This window comes from Harpia harpyja, chromosome Z (assembly GCF_026419915.1).
Source record: "Harpia harpyja isolate bHarHar1 chromosome Z, bHarHar1 primary haplotype, whole genome shotgun sequence".
Classification (NCBI taxonomy): Eukaryota; Metazoa; Chordata; class Aves; order Accipitriformes; family Accipitridae; genus Harpia; species Harpia harpyja.
In genome coordinates, this window is record NC_068969.1 from 75,192,321 (window position 1) to 75,205,903 (window position 13,583).

General features: G+C 42.7%; 1 protein-coding gene across 8 annotated transcripts in view; it reads right to left on the reverse strand.

Moving 5' to 3' along the window:
• The window catches only part of VPS13A (vacuolar protein sorting 13 homolog A), a 108,825-nt gene extending 101,310 nt beyond the window's left edge, over positions 1-7,515 (reverse strand). For all 8 annotated transcript variants that reach the window (XR_008233326.1, XR_008233327.1, XM_052775612.1 and 5 more), the window contains exon 1: positions 7,368-7,515. Coding sequence is in view for 6 of the 8 variants with exons in the window: in XM_052775612.1 (XP_052631572.1) it covers positions 7,368-7,467 (100 nt within the window). In the remaining 2 variants the exon portion in view is untranslated. The remainder of the gene's footprint in view (positions 1-7,367) is intronic.
• Between the last annotated feature and the right edge of the window lie 6,068 nt (positions 7,516-13,583).

The following is a 13,583-nucleotide window of genomic DNA, read 5'->3' on the forward strand; positions in this document are numbered from 1 at the left end:
ATGTACCTGACATCAGACACTTGTCATAACAAAGGTACATTGGAAGGGACCCGGAAACTCGTAACTTAAAAACATGCACATAGTCCAAAGCAATGTCTTCTGCAAATTCTACAAGAAGGATGGAACACCTGCAATGGTTTACCATCAAATTAGTTGTATAGTGTTAACACATGCACATGGAAAAGAAACCTGATACAGTTGAGCAGGGGCATAAATGAGATTCAGAAAACCAGAAGCAGATTACAGGCCTGGAAAGGAATACAACTTGAGATTGCAAATGATGACTTGATTGACCCAGTAATGCTTTCCTTTGGGGGATGCAAGTTAGAAATGGCCAAACATATGGGGAGACAGGAGCTTCTTGTGCAAAAAAATTTCTTGCAGTTATATAGTGCTGATGGCATCAGACTACTGTTCAATGTACCACAGACTTTGGGAAACTGGACCATAATCTCAAAAATGCATTCATTAGAACAGTTGGCTCAAGTTGTTGAACTGCTGTAGAAGAGAGCTGATCAGGTAAACTAATCCATCCATCTTGTAGTACTCGCAAAATATTGTAAAGTTTTTAATGATTTAATTTATTCATTGCAACAAGCTATTATCACTTTCCGGTAGAATTCTACACATCTGACTTGTGCCACCATCAGCCCCTCCAGAGAAATACTATAAGCAGAAGGATGTTTTCTTAGAGCTGGTGGCTCTGCTTTTAAGCCTTACAATACACATATATTGACAGGAACATTAGAAAAGAAAAAAATCAAAGAAAGCATACTTAGCAGTAGTCTATAACTAATCTAGTAACTATAACTAGACTACATAGTCTTTGCAGGTAATAACAAGGTGGAAGTTTTTATATACCACTGGGTTCAATTCCACTCTAAACTTATTCCCTAATAAAGCTGACCCTGCACAGACCATTTTAACACTCATTAGAGAAAGTTTCACTATATGACACAAACACACCAAAAAAAAAAAAAAAAAGCATTTGCTTCTCCAAGACATCACTAATTGTAACTGTATTCATGGCAAGTAATTATAATGGTATCCAGAGCAAAGGTTCGGGTTTGTAACTAAGTTACCATGAATGACATGCAATTTCTGCACCTCAGTTGAGCCACAGTAAAAATGTTCACAGGCAAACTCTAAGACTACGTGACACATGAAGCAGTTTAACATGGTTTCATTTCTTCACTTTCACTGTCAGCTAAGTAAACATTACCTCTCATTTATCAAGGGTTTGGCACATGCCACATTTCAGCTGAGGCACAGTAACTTAAGCTGCAATAATTTGGCAGCCCTAATACTTCTAAAAACAAGGTACTGCAAAGTGAGCAAGGATTATTATCTCAAGCAATTACAAACAATGTTTGTGATGGAGAACTATAGCTCATTTTACCTCAGCACATTGTAATGGCAGAGAATAAATGTGGTATAGACACCATTTCAAACAAGAAGGCTTTAACAATGCTACATTAAATGTTGAGATTGGGAAGTGGGGTAAAGAATTCTTCACCATTTTTCCTACACCTATGATTTTATAATTAATATGTTTAAAGGTTTTAGTTAAAATCCTTAGAAGAGACAGAAATTAGTAAAACTTCAATCATCCCAATTTTATACTAAATTACTAAAACACATTCACTGAAATACCACAGTTTACCTATAAAAACCTTGATTGAGGGTCTGATCATAGTGAATGGACTATCAAAGCACACAAAAGGCTACTACTGAAGCACTATGGTTTGTACATTTATACAACCTTTCTTCTTCCTACACTTGAGAGTGCAAGAAAGAAATTGACTAAACATTCCTGCAAGTAAACAAGAACTGTTTCCAAAGTTAGCACACCTCAGCTAGCAACCAATTCTAACACTCATAATTCAAAATGCAGTAACTGATCATGTCAGTATTCTCTTTCACTGCCAAAATTTAGTCTCTATCACACTCAGCTGTTTCACTTGCAATGAAACATACCTCCAAGTGCACCTGCACTGAAACCTGACTGTTCTGCGGGGGGGGGGGGGGGGGGGGGGGGGGGGGGGGGGGGGGAGAAAAAAAAAAGCCCTTGCAAACAGAAGCAGGAAGATCAGGGAACAAAGGCCTGTTACAGGACATAACACAGCTACTGAATTTTACTGTCTTGGAGCACTGCCAGTGGATGTTAATTGTAAGAATTTCAAAATACATCACGATTTGGTTATTTGGTTTTGTTGGGGTTTTGAGTGGGGGTTTTTTCCCCCTGTTGGGGGCAATTGGATGTTTCTTTGTTTTCATGACAGAAATGCATCCAGATAAAACCCCATTTGATGGGTTAAAAATTGCCCAACTAAGCAACCTTGAAAACTGTATATACAAGTAGTTGGAGTTGTATAAATATCTAGGGTTAAGCATGCAGGCTAACAGCCAAAACAATAATAAAAGCCAGAACATTTATAAATACCTACAGCACAGTCTAGGATTTATTTAGGCTATATTATAAAGCAAATTCTTAGCTTTACTGATCTCTGGACATTGAAAATAATTCAACAAAATCAAACTTTTGTCAAAATTCTGGAATAAATAGGTTTATGGTTTTCATTTAGGTACTCAAAATAACTTCATAAATTTGAGTGCATGAACCAACATCTCCTACCAAGGACTTAGCTCGCAATAAGAGATCTAGAAAATAAGATTAACACTCAGTAAATCATTTCACCAAAGAGGCCTGACTGAAATTTTGTTATGTATGTCAACAGAAGTTAAAGAGGGGGAAGAAAATTAACCCACATAAAAATCCTGCAGATTTAACCTATGTATTAATCACATCTCTGCTGTCTTGTAAATAAGGGGATGGGGGGGGAGGCAGATGAGAGAAAGAAAGATGAAAGATGATAGGCATCAGAAACTGAAAATACCTCAGCTGGTATCTGACCAGTACTCAACACTCCCGCTCACATACTTTAACAGAACTTCTGCTTTTTAGCAACAGCACTGTCAGCTTGTGAACCCCTTTGATCACTTGATACAAACTGCTGCCTTTGTCAGTCATTTCCTACTTGTCTTTGTGCTGTTAATTATTTCTGTTTAAGCATACCTTCTGGAGACAAGCTGTCAGCCTTTGAAGATCAGAGTGTCTGCCAAATACCTCCTCTATTGATATCTATTGTAAAATAGGTCATGAAAGGCAGCAGAAACTACTAGATATTCTTCATCCCTCAGTAAATCCAAATTACTAATATGTAAGGGGAGGATTGCACCTGCTATACCCTTGCACCTGCTATACCTACACAAGGCAAGGTATGCAAAAGTAGTCATCTTTTATTATAATAATACGTGTAGCCGGAAAAAAGTAAAAAGTGCTTGTGTGCTCACAAACTTGTGTCAATTATCTGTCTATATCATCCTACTAACGTAGCTACCCCAATAAAAGACACCAGCTATTCGAATAACAAGTTGTGTTAATTAAGATATGCTCAAGACATTGCCTAATAAGTAGGTCTGTCAAGTCAACAGAGAATCAAGTATTTTAAAGGGCAGTACAGAGGGTCCGACCAGGACACTGAATGAAACTTTATTCAGACCCAGTCAAAAGAAAATAGTGGCAACATGGACTTTGGTGAAACAACTGTTTGGTCTCTCATAGTGTTTGGAAGCCTCAATGACACTTCTTCTCAAAGATAACTGTCAACATCTCACATTGCTTCAGTCATTGCTTCAGGTACTGAAGTGTAACTTTATTAGGTCTAGAGCATTCAAAAATATCTAACTTTATCTAAATACTCATCTAACCTGTTTATCTAACCCGTTTATCTAACCCAAGTACTTAGATGTTTGTTAACACAGCACATTGAAACTATCTTTTTAAGTGAAGACAAGAACAAGAAGAGGTTTAAAACACCGTCCTTCCCAGCATCAGCCATCCAATAGCTTTCCTTGGCAGCTGCCTAACACAGCAGCTTTTTATTCTGCTTCATACTAATGGACTTCTTAAGGAATATGATTTCCTTCCCTGTTACATCCTTTTCTGAGCCTTGGCCTTTCCAATATTGGCCTTACATGTTCAAACTACCTTTTTTACTTGTATAGGTTGTCCCACATTCTCCTTTCTCCATTGCCTTTTTTATTTCAGGTCATTCAGTTCTTGCAATTCTCCCAGCCATAGGTCTGTTTCCAGACATCACATCTTTCTTCAGTATTGAGACACTCTGCATTTTTACCCTTCAACATAAGGGGTTTTTTAACGAGGAGGAAAAAAAATTTAAACATTTCTGTAGTTATTACTGTGTTCATGTATGTTGTTTGGAGCAGTCTCATCACACCACTACACAGATTGAATCTAGATAGCATTGATATGGCATGCTGAATTCTCTCATTATGCAAAACCAGAATGGATGTTAAACATGTTCACTAAATGTAATTAATAAAGCTTCCAAATTTACAGAAGCTGAAACTATATAAAATTACATTTTATACACATATCCAGAGTCTACCAACAGGTTACCAGTATTAATGTAAACAGGCTAGCTATAAAATATCACAAGGACATAACTTATTCCCTACAGCATCTGAAAAAACTCCCTTGGGTGTTTATCATTCAGAGGTAAAAAAATACGTGCCTTTAAAATTTGAGATACAGATACATAGTACCTGTGCAGTGCTATGGCATCCAAAAAGCACTGGCTCTTTGTTACAGGGAGAAAAACTTTCCTTTTAATCACTACTAAAATATTGAATGGATTTAGGACAATTTAATCTCAGGACTACATGATTTTTGTAAAATGTAGCAAGTTTATCATGACATGTAAAGACAAACACTGTACAAAAACACATAGCTGTAATGGAAACACTTTCAAAGCATGCAGACAAACATGAAAAAGTATTAAGTTTACACAAAATACAAAGACAAAAAATAGTACTATTTTTCTAAAAAAAATAATTTAGTTCCACAATTTTAGTAATTAGGAAGCCAATAAAATTATTGGTAGACTTTAGATATACTGTGGGTGTAGGGATCTACTAATCAACGATGACCTCCATGTAAAGACAGTAGTCTACTGCTATTACTACTAATAGTTACTGCCTTTTAGATAGAGGAATGCAATTTCTAGGTCCTCCAAAATCTTCAGAATGAAAGAAACATTGCAGATGCACATACCATTAAACATAGTTTAAGTTGCAAGCACAAGTGAAAGCATCGTGCAGTAGATGAGGAAAAAATAAAACTCTACAGGTGATCAACAATACTACACAATAGTTTGGGGCATCTTGGAGCAAAATGTAGCTTTATATACCAATTTTCATGCTAAGCAAGTAAACAGACTATGTAGAGGAAGACTAATTTTATTTCAGTACAAAAGCACTGTACTGGGGATAAAGGAATTTAATTTAAAGAAAAATATACTAAAGCCTCTAAAATATCAAAAATACTTGAAGAGGAAATAATAGAAAAATCCCCAAATCAAGTTCCACATACATAAAAAATATAGCAGCTGAATATCAAAACTCCAAAGTAAAAATTAATGAGATCTATTTAGCTTTTTTAAAAAAAGTGGAAAGGTAATGTGCACCTAATCTGGTGAGAGTTTACTCTTGGCAGATTATGCATCTATGAGGCACCACCACGAGCAATCTACAGAGCTGGAAAAACAAGCTTTTACCTTTTTGTAATGTATAAACATTGCCCAAAACATTTACAGAATGTTCCACATTATACATTAAATATTTTGCTTGCCTTCCCTGAACAGAAAGAAACCACGATAACTGAAGAACGTGTTAAGTTCACAAATCAAACAATTAGTCTGACACACTTTTGCTGAAATATGCAGTAACTCAATCCTTTCAAGTAAGACGCATGTAATCTGTAATAAATATGCTATATTGGGCCTTACTGCTACAGATTAGAGACTACTACTTTCTCTCCAGAAGTTATCTGTGCTGTTGCAGTGTTAAGACTCCATATAGAGACTGAACTTTGCCAAGATCCTAAAAATGACTTGACTAACTAAAGGAAAACTACTGCAGAGATGAAACCAAATATGGACGCCATTTCAGAAAACAAAAGCGTGAAACAAAAACGTCCAAGATGCAAAAAACTCCAGGAGAAGCTTCCAAAATCTGATTCGTACATATGAGTACCTAAGAATGGAACTGTAGGTAGAGAATACCTCGAGGATGCTTCACACCCACAGACGTACGAACACACATGTAAAAAAAAAACCTCACAACTCTTATGTTTGCTTTTGCTGATGCTGCAGACACCTGGAATGCACATTCGAAACCGAGCCAGGAGTGGTCACTGCACACGCATCTGTTAATTGTATGTGTCTTACTCTTCTCACGCCTCCTTGCTTTGCCTGGACATACTGGAGAGACCTTTGTTGCTGTTTTCTTGTACATACGTTCCTAAAGGGACCTCAGCAGATCACATTCAAACAGAATACTTTTCCTCCCTTCAGAGCCGGCATGCTAATTTATTTCTACAGACTATTGCTCAGCCCCGCCTAGCAGAGCTAGGTCACAGCCTCTGCCAACACCTAAGACGGTCTCTGTTCCTGATTCTTTAACGCCAAAATGACAAATATTCTAGAGCTACAGGTAACAGCACCGAGAAAAAATGGCATGTCACTGCTGTTTGCTGCTCCCTTCAGCACACCACCGACACCAAAGCGCTACCAAAACCCCGGGCGTTTATTTTCAGTTTCTTATTTCCGGGCAGGGAAAAAGCCACTCCGTCAATCAGCCAGACGGGTTTCGCATTCACGCAAAGCCGGGTCAGGCTCCCGGCTGGAGCCGGCGGCGGCTCCCGCTGCCCGCCCAGCCCTCCCCAAACTTCCCGCGAGTGCCCGCCCCCGCCGCGCGGACCCCCACACCCGCGAGCACGCCCCCCGCCAGCCCGGGGGGGACAGCAGGGCCAGCTCCGCACGGAAAAATAAAACCCACGCGGACATCCGTACACCTCGAGCACTGCGCCCACCGTTTTCTTTCCCTTGTTTTGCAGCCCCTCCCGGCCCCGCCGCCGCAAACCGGCTGCTCCACGCCCCCCGCGGACACCTCCTTCCCAGCGCGCCCGCCCCCACGACTATTTTTAATCTGCCGGGCAGGTGGAGCGGCGGCAGCGCTGCCGGGCAGGCAGCCCAGGGCGGCGGCGGGCGCGGCACCGCCGGGCCCAGCCGGACGCCCGGGGGACACCGCCCCGGCCTCCTCCCTTGCGCAGGCGGCAGGGCGGCCCCGAGCCCGGCCGGGCGGGAAGAGCCGCGGGGGTGCCGAGGGCGGCGGCGGGCAGACAGGCAAGCAAGCAAGGCGGCTCGCCGGCGCGGCTGGGCCGGCCCTGGCCGGGCTGGGCCGGGCCAGGCGGCGTGTACCCCCGCGGCGCGGCAGCCCCGTACCTCCCCAGATGCCCAGCTTCAGCTGGGAGCTGTCCAGGTTCACCACGTAGTCGCCGAGGAAACGGTTCAGGACGTCCACGACCAGCGACTCGAACACCATCCTGCCCAGCAGCAGCAGCAGCAGCAACGCCGCCGCCCCGGCTCCCGCTCCCCCCGCCTGCCCCTGCACGGCCGCAGCCCCGCCCCGCCCTCCGCCACACACACACACACTGCGGCGCCCCGCCCCCGCGGCCCGAGGGGGCGTGCCCTGTGCGCGTGCCCCCTCCCCCCGCCGCCGCCCCCGCCCACCTCCCGCCAGCCGCCGAGACACCGCCCCCCCCCCGCTCGCGCCGTGCGCACGAGCCTTGGGCCGCCTTCCCGCGCGCAGGCGCGGCAGCTGGGTGCCCGCTGCGGGGCGGGGGGGGGGAGGAGCGCGGTTTGCCGGAGGCTACGGGAGCCGGCGGGGGCCGCGCCGCGGCGGGATGAGGGGCGGGCGGGGGTGGGGGCCTGGGCTCTTTCCCAGGGCCCCTTCGTACGGTTTCCGAGGAAAACACGAGGGTTTCGCGCTGGCTAGCCGCTTGCTGTGTGCTTGTAAGATACCCACTAGGTGGTCCGAGGAGTTTAAATGTGGTAGCCATTACGATATTTTGAATAAATTTTTTCCCCAGGCTAGGCAAGTGTAGAAATTATTACATCTCTCAGCTGTTTGAAAGTGGCTGAACTATTATTAGCATAATGACTAAACCAAGTTGAAATTAAGATACTTCTGCAAAGAGCCTGACTCTCATGCCATTTTCTGGCTCGGGGATCTGCTGAATCGAACTGGGTCATGTTTGCCCCGAGTGACCGTGTGCTGAGGCCTCCTGCACTCACAAGGCTATTGTTCTGCCAAATAGCCACAATGCACTTTGGTGATGGCAGGAAGAATATAATTATCTTCCAGCTTGTTCCTGGAACTGCAACAATTAGGTTTGAAATGAAGTTCAAATGTTTATCGATAAGCAAACCCCTGAGTTTTTATAGCATGTGGCATTGGGTTTGCATGGCAAGTCGGGGGGGACGGAGGGCGGCCTCTGCGAGAAGACAGCAGGGGCTGCCCCGTGCCAGACACAGACGGTTCCTGCCGGCTCCAACCAGCCCACGGCAGGGCACGGCTGAGCCCCACAGCAATGCTCATGGCACCTCTGGGATAACATATTTAAGAGGGGAAAAAAAAACCTGCTGCACAACAGCAGCCAGAGAGGAGTGGGAATACGTGAGAGAAACAGCCCTGCAGACCCCCAGGTCAGTGAAGGAGGAGAGGAGGAGGTGCTCCAGGCGCCAGAGCAGAGATTCCCCTGCAAGCCCGTGGGGAAGACCATGGTGAGGCAGGCTGTCCCCCTGCAGCCCATGGAGGTCCACGGTGGAGCAGATATCCACCTGCAGTCCAGGGAGCACCCCACACTGGAGCAGGTGGACGTGCCCTGAAGGAAGCTTCAGCCGATGGAGGCCCCACACAGGAGCAGGTTTTCTGGCACGACCTGTGGCCTGTCAGGGACCCATGCTGGAGCAGTCTGTGTTCCTTTCTGTCTGTGTCACTGAACCATTGTATCTAATACAATAAATTAAACCATTTTAACTAGCACGTCTTACTCACTGGGGGATAGGACTGGGAAGACTGCCAGAGATGATACACTGTTTCATTCTTTTTTATAGTAATAAGAGAATGCTACCTACCACTTCTCCGGACCTTTCCTTTCACTGTGGCATATATTTGCCTACTTACCAACAGCAGGCCACAGCAGCAATGCCTCGCCTCCGCTCAACATGCAGAATTTAATCATTTACAAAGAAGTAGGTTGATTTAAAGAAGCACACTTTTATCAGGGTCATCATTGTTGTTGCTCTTTGATTATTAATGCAAGGAAGGGGACAGAATGAGACTGAAGAAAGAGAACAGACAATGAAAAAACATACTGTCTTATTGACACTTAGGTTCCTCTGAAGTTTATTGTGTATCGTTTGAAAATTACAGTCTCTGCATTTCCGGTTCTTGGGTTTAGCACCTTTTGCTCTTGAGAGACAGCAGTAACATAAAAATAAACACTACATTAGAAAGAGATAATTTAGACCAGTAAAAACCAAAATGCCATCAGCAACTTGTTCACATCAAATGTAACTGCATCCATGCACTAATGCACATACATGAGAACATTTATGCAGCAGGTTTTCTATAAATTTCTTACACAAAGCCAAACATATTTCTTATAAGCTGTCTCTAGAGGACTGAAGTGTAAACACAGGGCTTCTCTTATTTTGTGACTAAATCACGTATCTTCCTATTTAGTTGTGGAAAAGCTAGTTGTTAAATCCATTTACATCTACTCCTGTCCACTTATTCTTCCAAAGTCAGGCTTTCACAGCATGCATCCTCCCAAATTAACTTCCTTTTTAAGTCTGCAGTCCTTAGGGTATAAGGTAAAGCTTCTTTGTCTTATTTGAATATTCTGCAGAAGGCATTCTCAAGTCAGGGGAACTGAAGTGTCCTAGGTTAAGTAGCATTTGTATTGATCAGAAGGATATTATTTTCATTTTGTTACTGCAAAAAAATTCTTTTGGTATAATGGATCTTTCCACTGCACAAAATATGGGTGAATCTTCCACAGCACTCAGTTAGGCTTGAAGCTCTCCACCTGAGGAAAACTGCTTACTGTCGATGAACTGCTAGGCCTAGTGTAGGCAACCACAGATAAGCGTGTGATTTTTACTAGCGACTCTTATATAATTAGAAATCTGTAACATTTGCAGACTCACCAAGGCAAGGGGGGTCTTTTTCCCTCATCCCTCTTCAAGTCCCACAGCTCACTAGCACCAGCAGGTGCAGTGTAATTTCAAGCATAGCTGGAGCAGTAGCTGAGAAGTAAGGAGCAGGGTACATGAAACAGTGGAGTATCCGTGGAGCATCTGTCCAGTCACATGAACTAAAATTTCTCCCTGGGATTTCCACAAAATTTGAGAATTCTCTCTACATACATGACACAGTCACAGCCACCTGGACAGCAATTTTTCCACTGGAACTGGTGTTCTGTGTGTTCCTGCAGTCGTCATAGAAATCCATTACTAATCTCTGTTTTTCCCAATTTTCTAATCAAATGTCCTGATACCTTGATGGCACTTCACACCCACAATAAAACTGTTTAACATCTGGCTGAGTTAGCAACCAAGTTTCTGGGCTCCCTGCTCATGCCATTTCTTCAATCTGAGCCTGGAGGCCACAGTCTTCTCTGTGCTGAAGGGGGATCCCAGGTCAGTTTACTGATTACCTTTGTGTGAACACTGGTCAGACTTCTACTGAAGTGACTCCACATCTCACAGGTCTGCCAGGATGGCAGGTCATCTTCAGGGTACAGTGCTGTCCTCTGCTACAGAACAATCACAGGCAGCCTTCTCAGTCATATATTAGAGTTCAGGGAAGTATATTTGCTCATAGGAAAAAAAATGTAAAAGATGTTTGTATTGGGTTTGTGTGGCAAGGTTTTGGTAGTGGGGGTGTTACAGGGGTGGCTTCTGTGAGAAGCTGCTGGAAGCTTCCTCCATGTCCGATAGAGCCAAGGCCAGCCAGCTCTAAGATGGACCCGCTGCCGGCCAAGGCCAAGCCCATCAGTGACAGTGGTAGTGCCTCTGGGATAACATATGTAAGAAGGGAAAAAAAAGCTGCAGTGGGCACAGAAACTGCAGCCAGAGACAGGAGTAAGAACCTGTAAGAGAATCAACCCTGCAGACACCAAGGTCAGTGAAGAAGGAGGGGGAGGAGGTGCTCCAGGCGCCGGAGCAGAGATTCCCCTGCAGCCCGTGGGGGAGACCATGGTGAGGCAGGCTGTCCCCCTGCAGTCCATGGAGGTCCACAGTGGAGCAGATATCCACTTGCAGCCCAGGGAGGACCCTACGCCAGAGCTTGTTTTTATTCTCCTCAAAAACTTCTAATTTCCAGGGTCTAATGAAGTCACATAACTTTAGGCAAACTGCCATGATTCCATGTATTTTCATGTTCATAAATATGAAAATTCTTATCCTTGTTTCTTCCATGTTGCAGTTAGTGCTTTCAAAATGGCTGTGGCTCAAAGAATGTTGAAGGGTTTTGAATACAACAGGATGGACTACGAACCTTATTTAGTGTGTCCCCAAAACCAGAATTCTATCAATCTTACAGGGATGTCAAAATTTATGAGCTATTTCATGAACTATTTTAGAATGCGCTCATAAGCACAGTAAAACCACACATCACAGGGATGCCTTATTTCTAAGTCTTTCAGAGCCACATGGTTTTGAATGTCCTTTGGAATCAGCTGAATCATCGTGGAACAACGTCTACTTAACACAACCTTTTCCTCAGACAAGGTGAAATATGTGTAAGTCCTAAACTACTCCAATTACACATGCAGCAATGTAGTAACTGCGGAAATGTGTAGCAATCTTACTCAGTAAGTCCATAGTACTGAGCCTAAACTGCTAAACTTTTTGAAACTCAGAGACAAAACCACTCCTGAATTTTCCATCTGATCATGGTATGCAACAAAAACTCCAAGATCTGCTTATCAATAAAACATTTTAGCTTAATTTTAAAGCCAGTTCTTGCAGTTCTAGGAACAAACTAAAGATTAATTATATTCTTCCTGTCATCATCAAAGAAGTGATTTCAGCAGTTTGGCAAAACAGAAAGTTTAAAAGTCTAGTAGGCTTCTGAACACATTCACCGAGAAGACACCGATCTTCAAGCTTTATTCAGCAGTGTAAACTGTGGCTTTTCCCTTGCTAGTTGTGAAATGCTCTCTCTTGCTGATGTCTGTGGGAATTATCAGTTGCTCACATCAATGCCATCAAGTATGTATTTTTTGGTGCCTAAGTGACTACAGAAGTCTGGCCCTATATGTGGATGGTTAATAGAAATAGAGCACAAAGTAGAAGGTTCCTACCTTAATAGAAGAGGTGCCATATAGCAAAAGCAGGGAAATCAATAACTTCAGCTGTGATACCGAGGATGATAATTAAGCCCAAGCATATTACATCCACACTTTGTCTCTCTGTTGCTATAAGCACATACAAATAAGAGAGTACCTGTGCAGAGGATTTTAGGTGGAAAGTCATCCCAACTGGAAGAGTAAGAACAATATTTAATTGTTTGCACTGGCGGATCTCCTATACTTGTATTAGAAAGCAAGTACCTCATGCTTTCTGCTTCACCTACAGCCACTTCCTGTAAGATCAGTAATGAATCTCATAGAGATTTGGCAACATAGCCTGGATGTATATTTTTATGGTGCATACAACATGAAAACATGTTTCTAAATCAGATTTATGACTACAATATTTAAACTAATAATACATAGATATAATTATTTCTATTTCAAATGTTATTTTTAAATATAACATCTGAAGTCCTTAAATTCCTCACTCATCATTATTCTCTCTAACTGACCATATTACCCTATTAAAGCTAACTGACAATCCTTGTCTTGTAATTTCACTGTCACAAAAAAGCTGCAGTAGAGTCATCAGTTAAAACACCAAGACTCAATTAGTTCCAAGAGGGGCACATCAATTTTTGCCTAAGACTGTGTCAATTTTCATGGTAGTTCTGTTATTAAGAGCTTTAATTTTAAATGAGAAAACTTTAGATGTCTCTTCATCATCCCATGCAAAAAGAAATCCTCATTAAAACCAAGAACTTTGCTGGTTTAAATAACTGCACTTCACTGCTTTTGGAATTTTCCTGGGACTAGGGACATGACTACACTAGAGATAACATTTTTTTTTTTAAATGCTTTTAAATTACTTATCATAAATGTCCTCAACTACAATGATATGCATCCTAAGATTTGCATTACCTGAATTCTATTCAGTAGCTAGTCTCAGCAGGCCTGTTTTGTCAAGCTGCACTGTAGTCTTTTTTTGCAGTACTTTATTACACTGGATGAAATTGAGAGATAATGCAGGAGCAGAAAGCAGCATAGGACATGAACCTGTAGATTTTATCAGATACTCAGGATTGCTGTCTGGAGACAAGCATTCTTCTGTAGAAAGCACAGGTTTGCATTGCAAAATCTTGGTGGATGTTGTTTTGGAAGTACTACTCAGAAAGGTGTTGTGACTAATAAATTGAACCAGTGAGGATCTTGAAGCTGAATTCTTTGTAAATGGAGAACAGTGTGACCTTTTTCTGTCATAAGGGGCAGTACTTTCTTGTAAGCATATACTGTA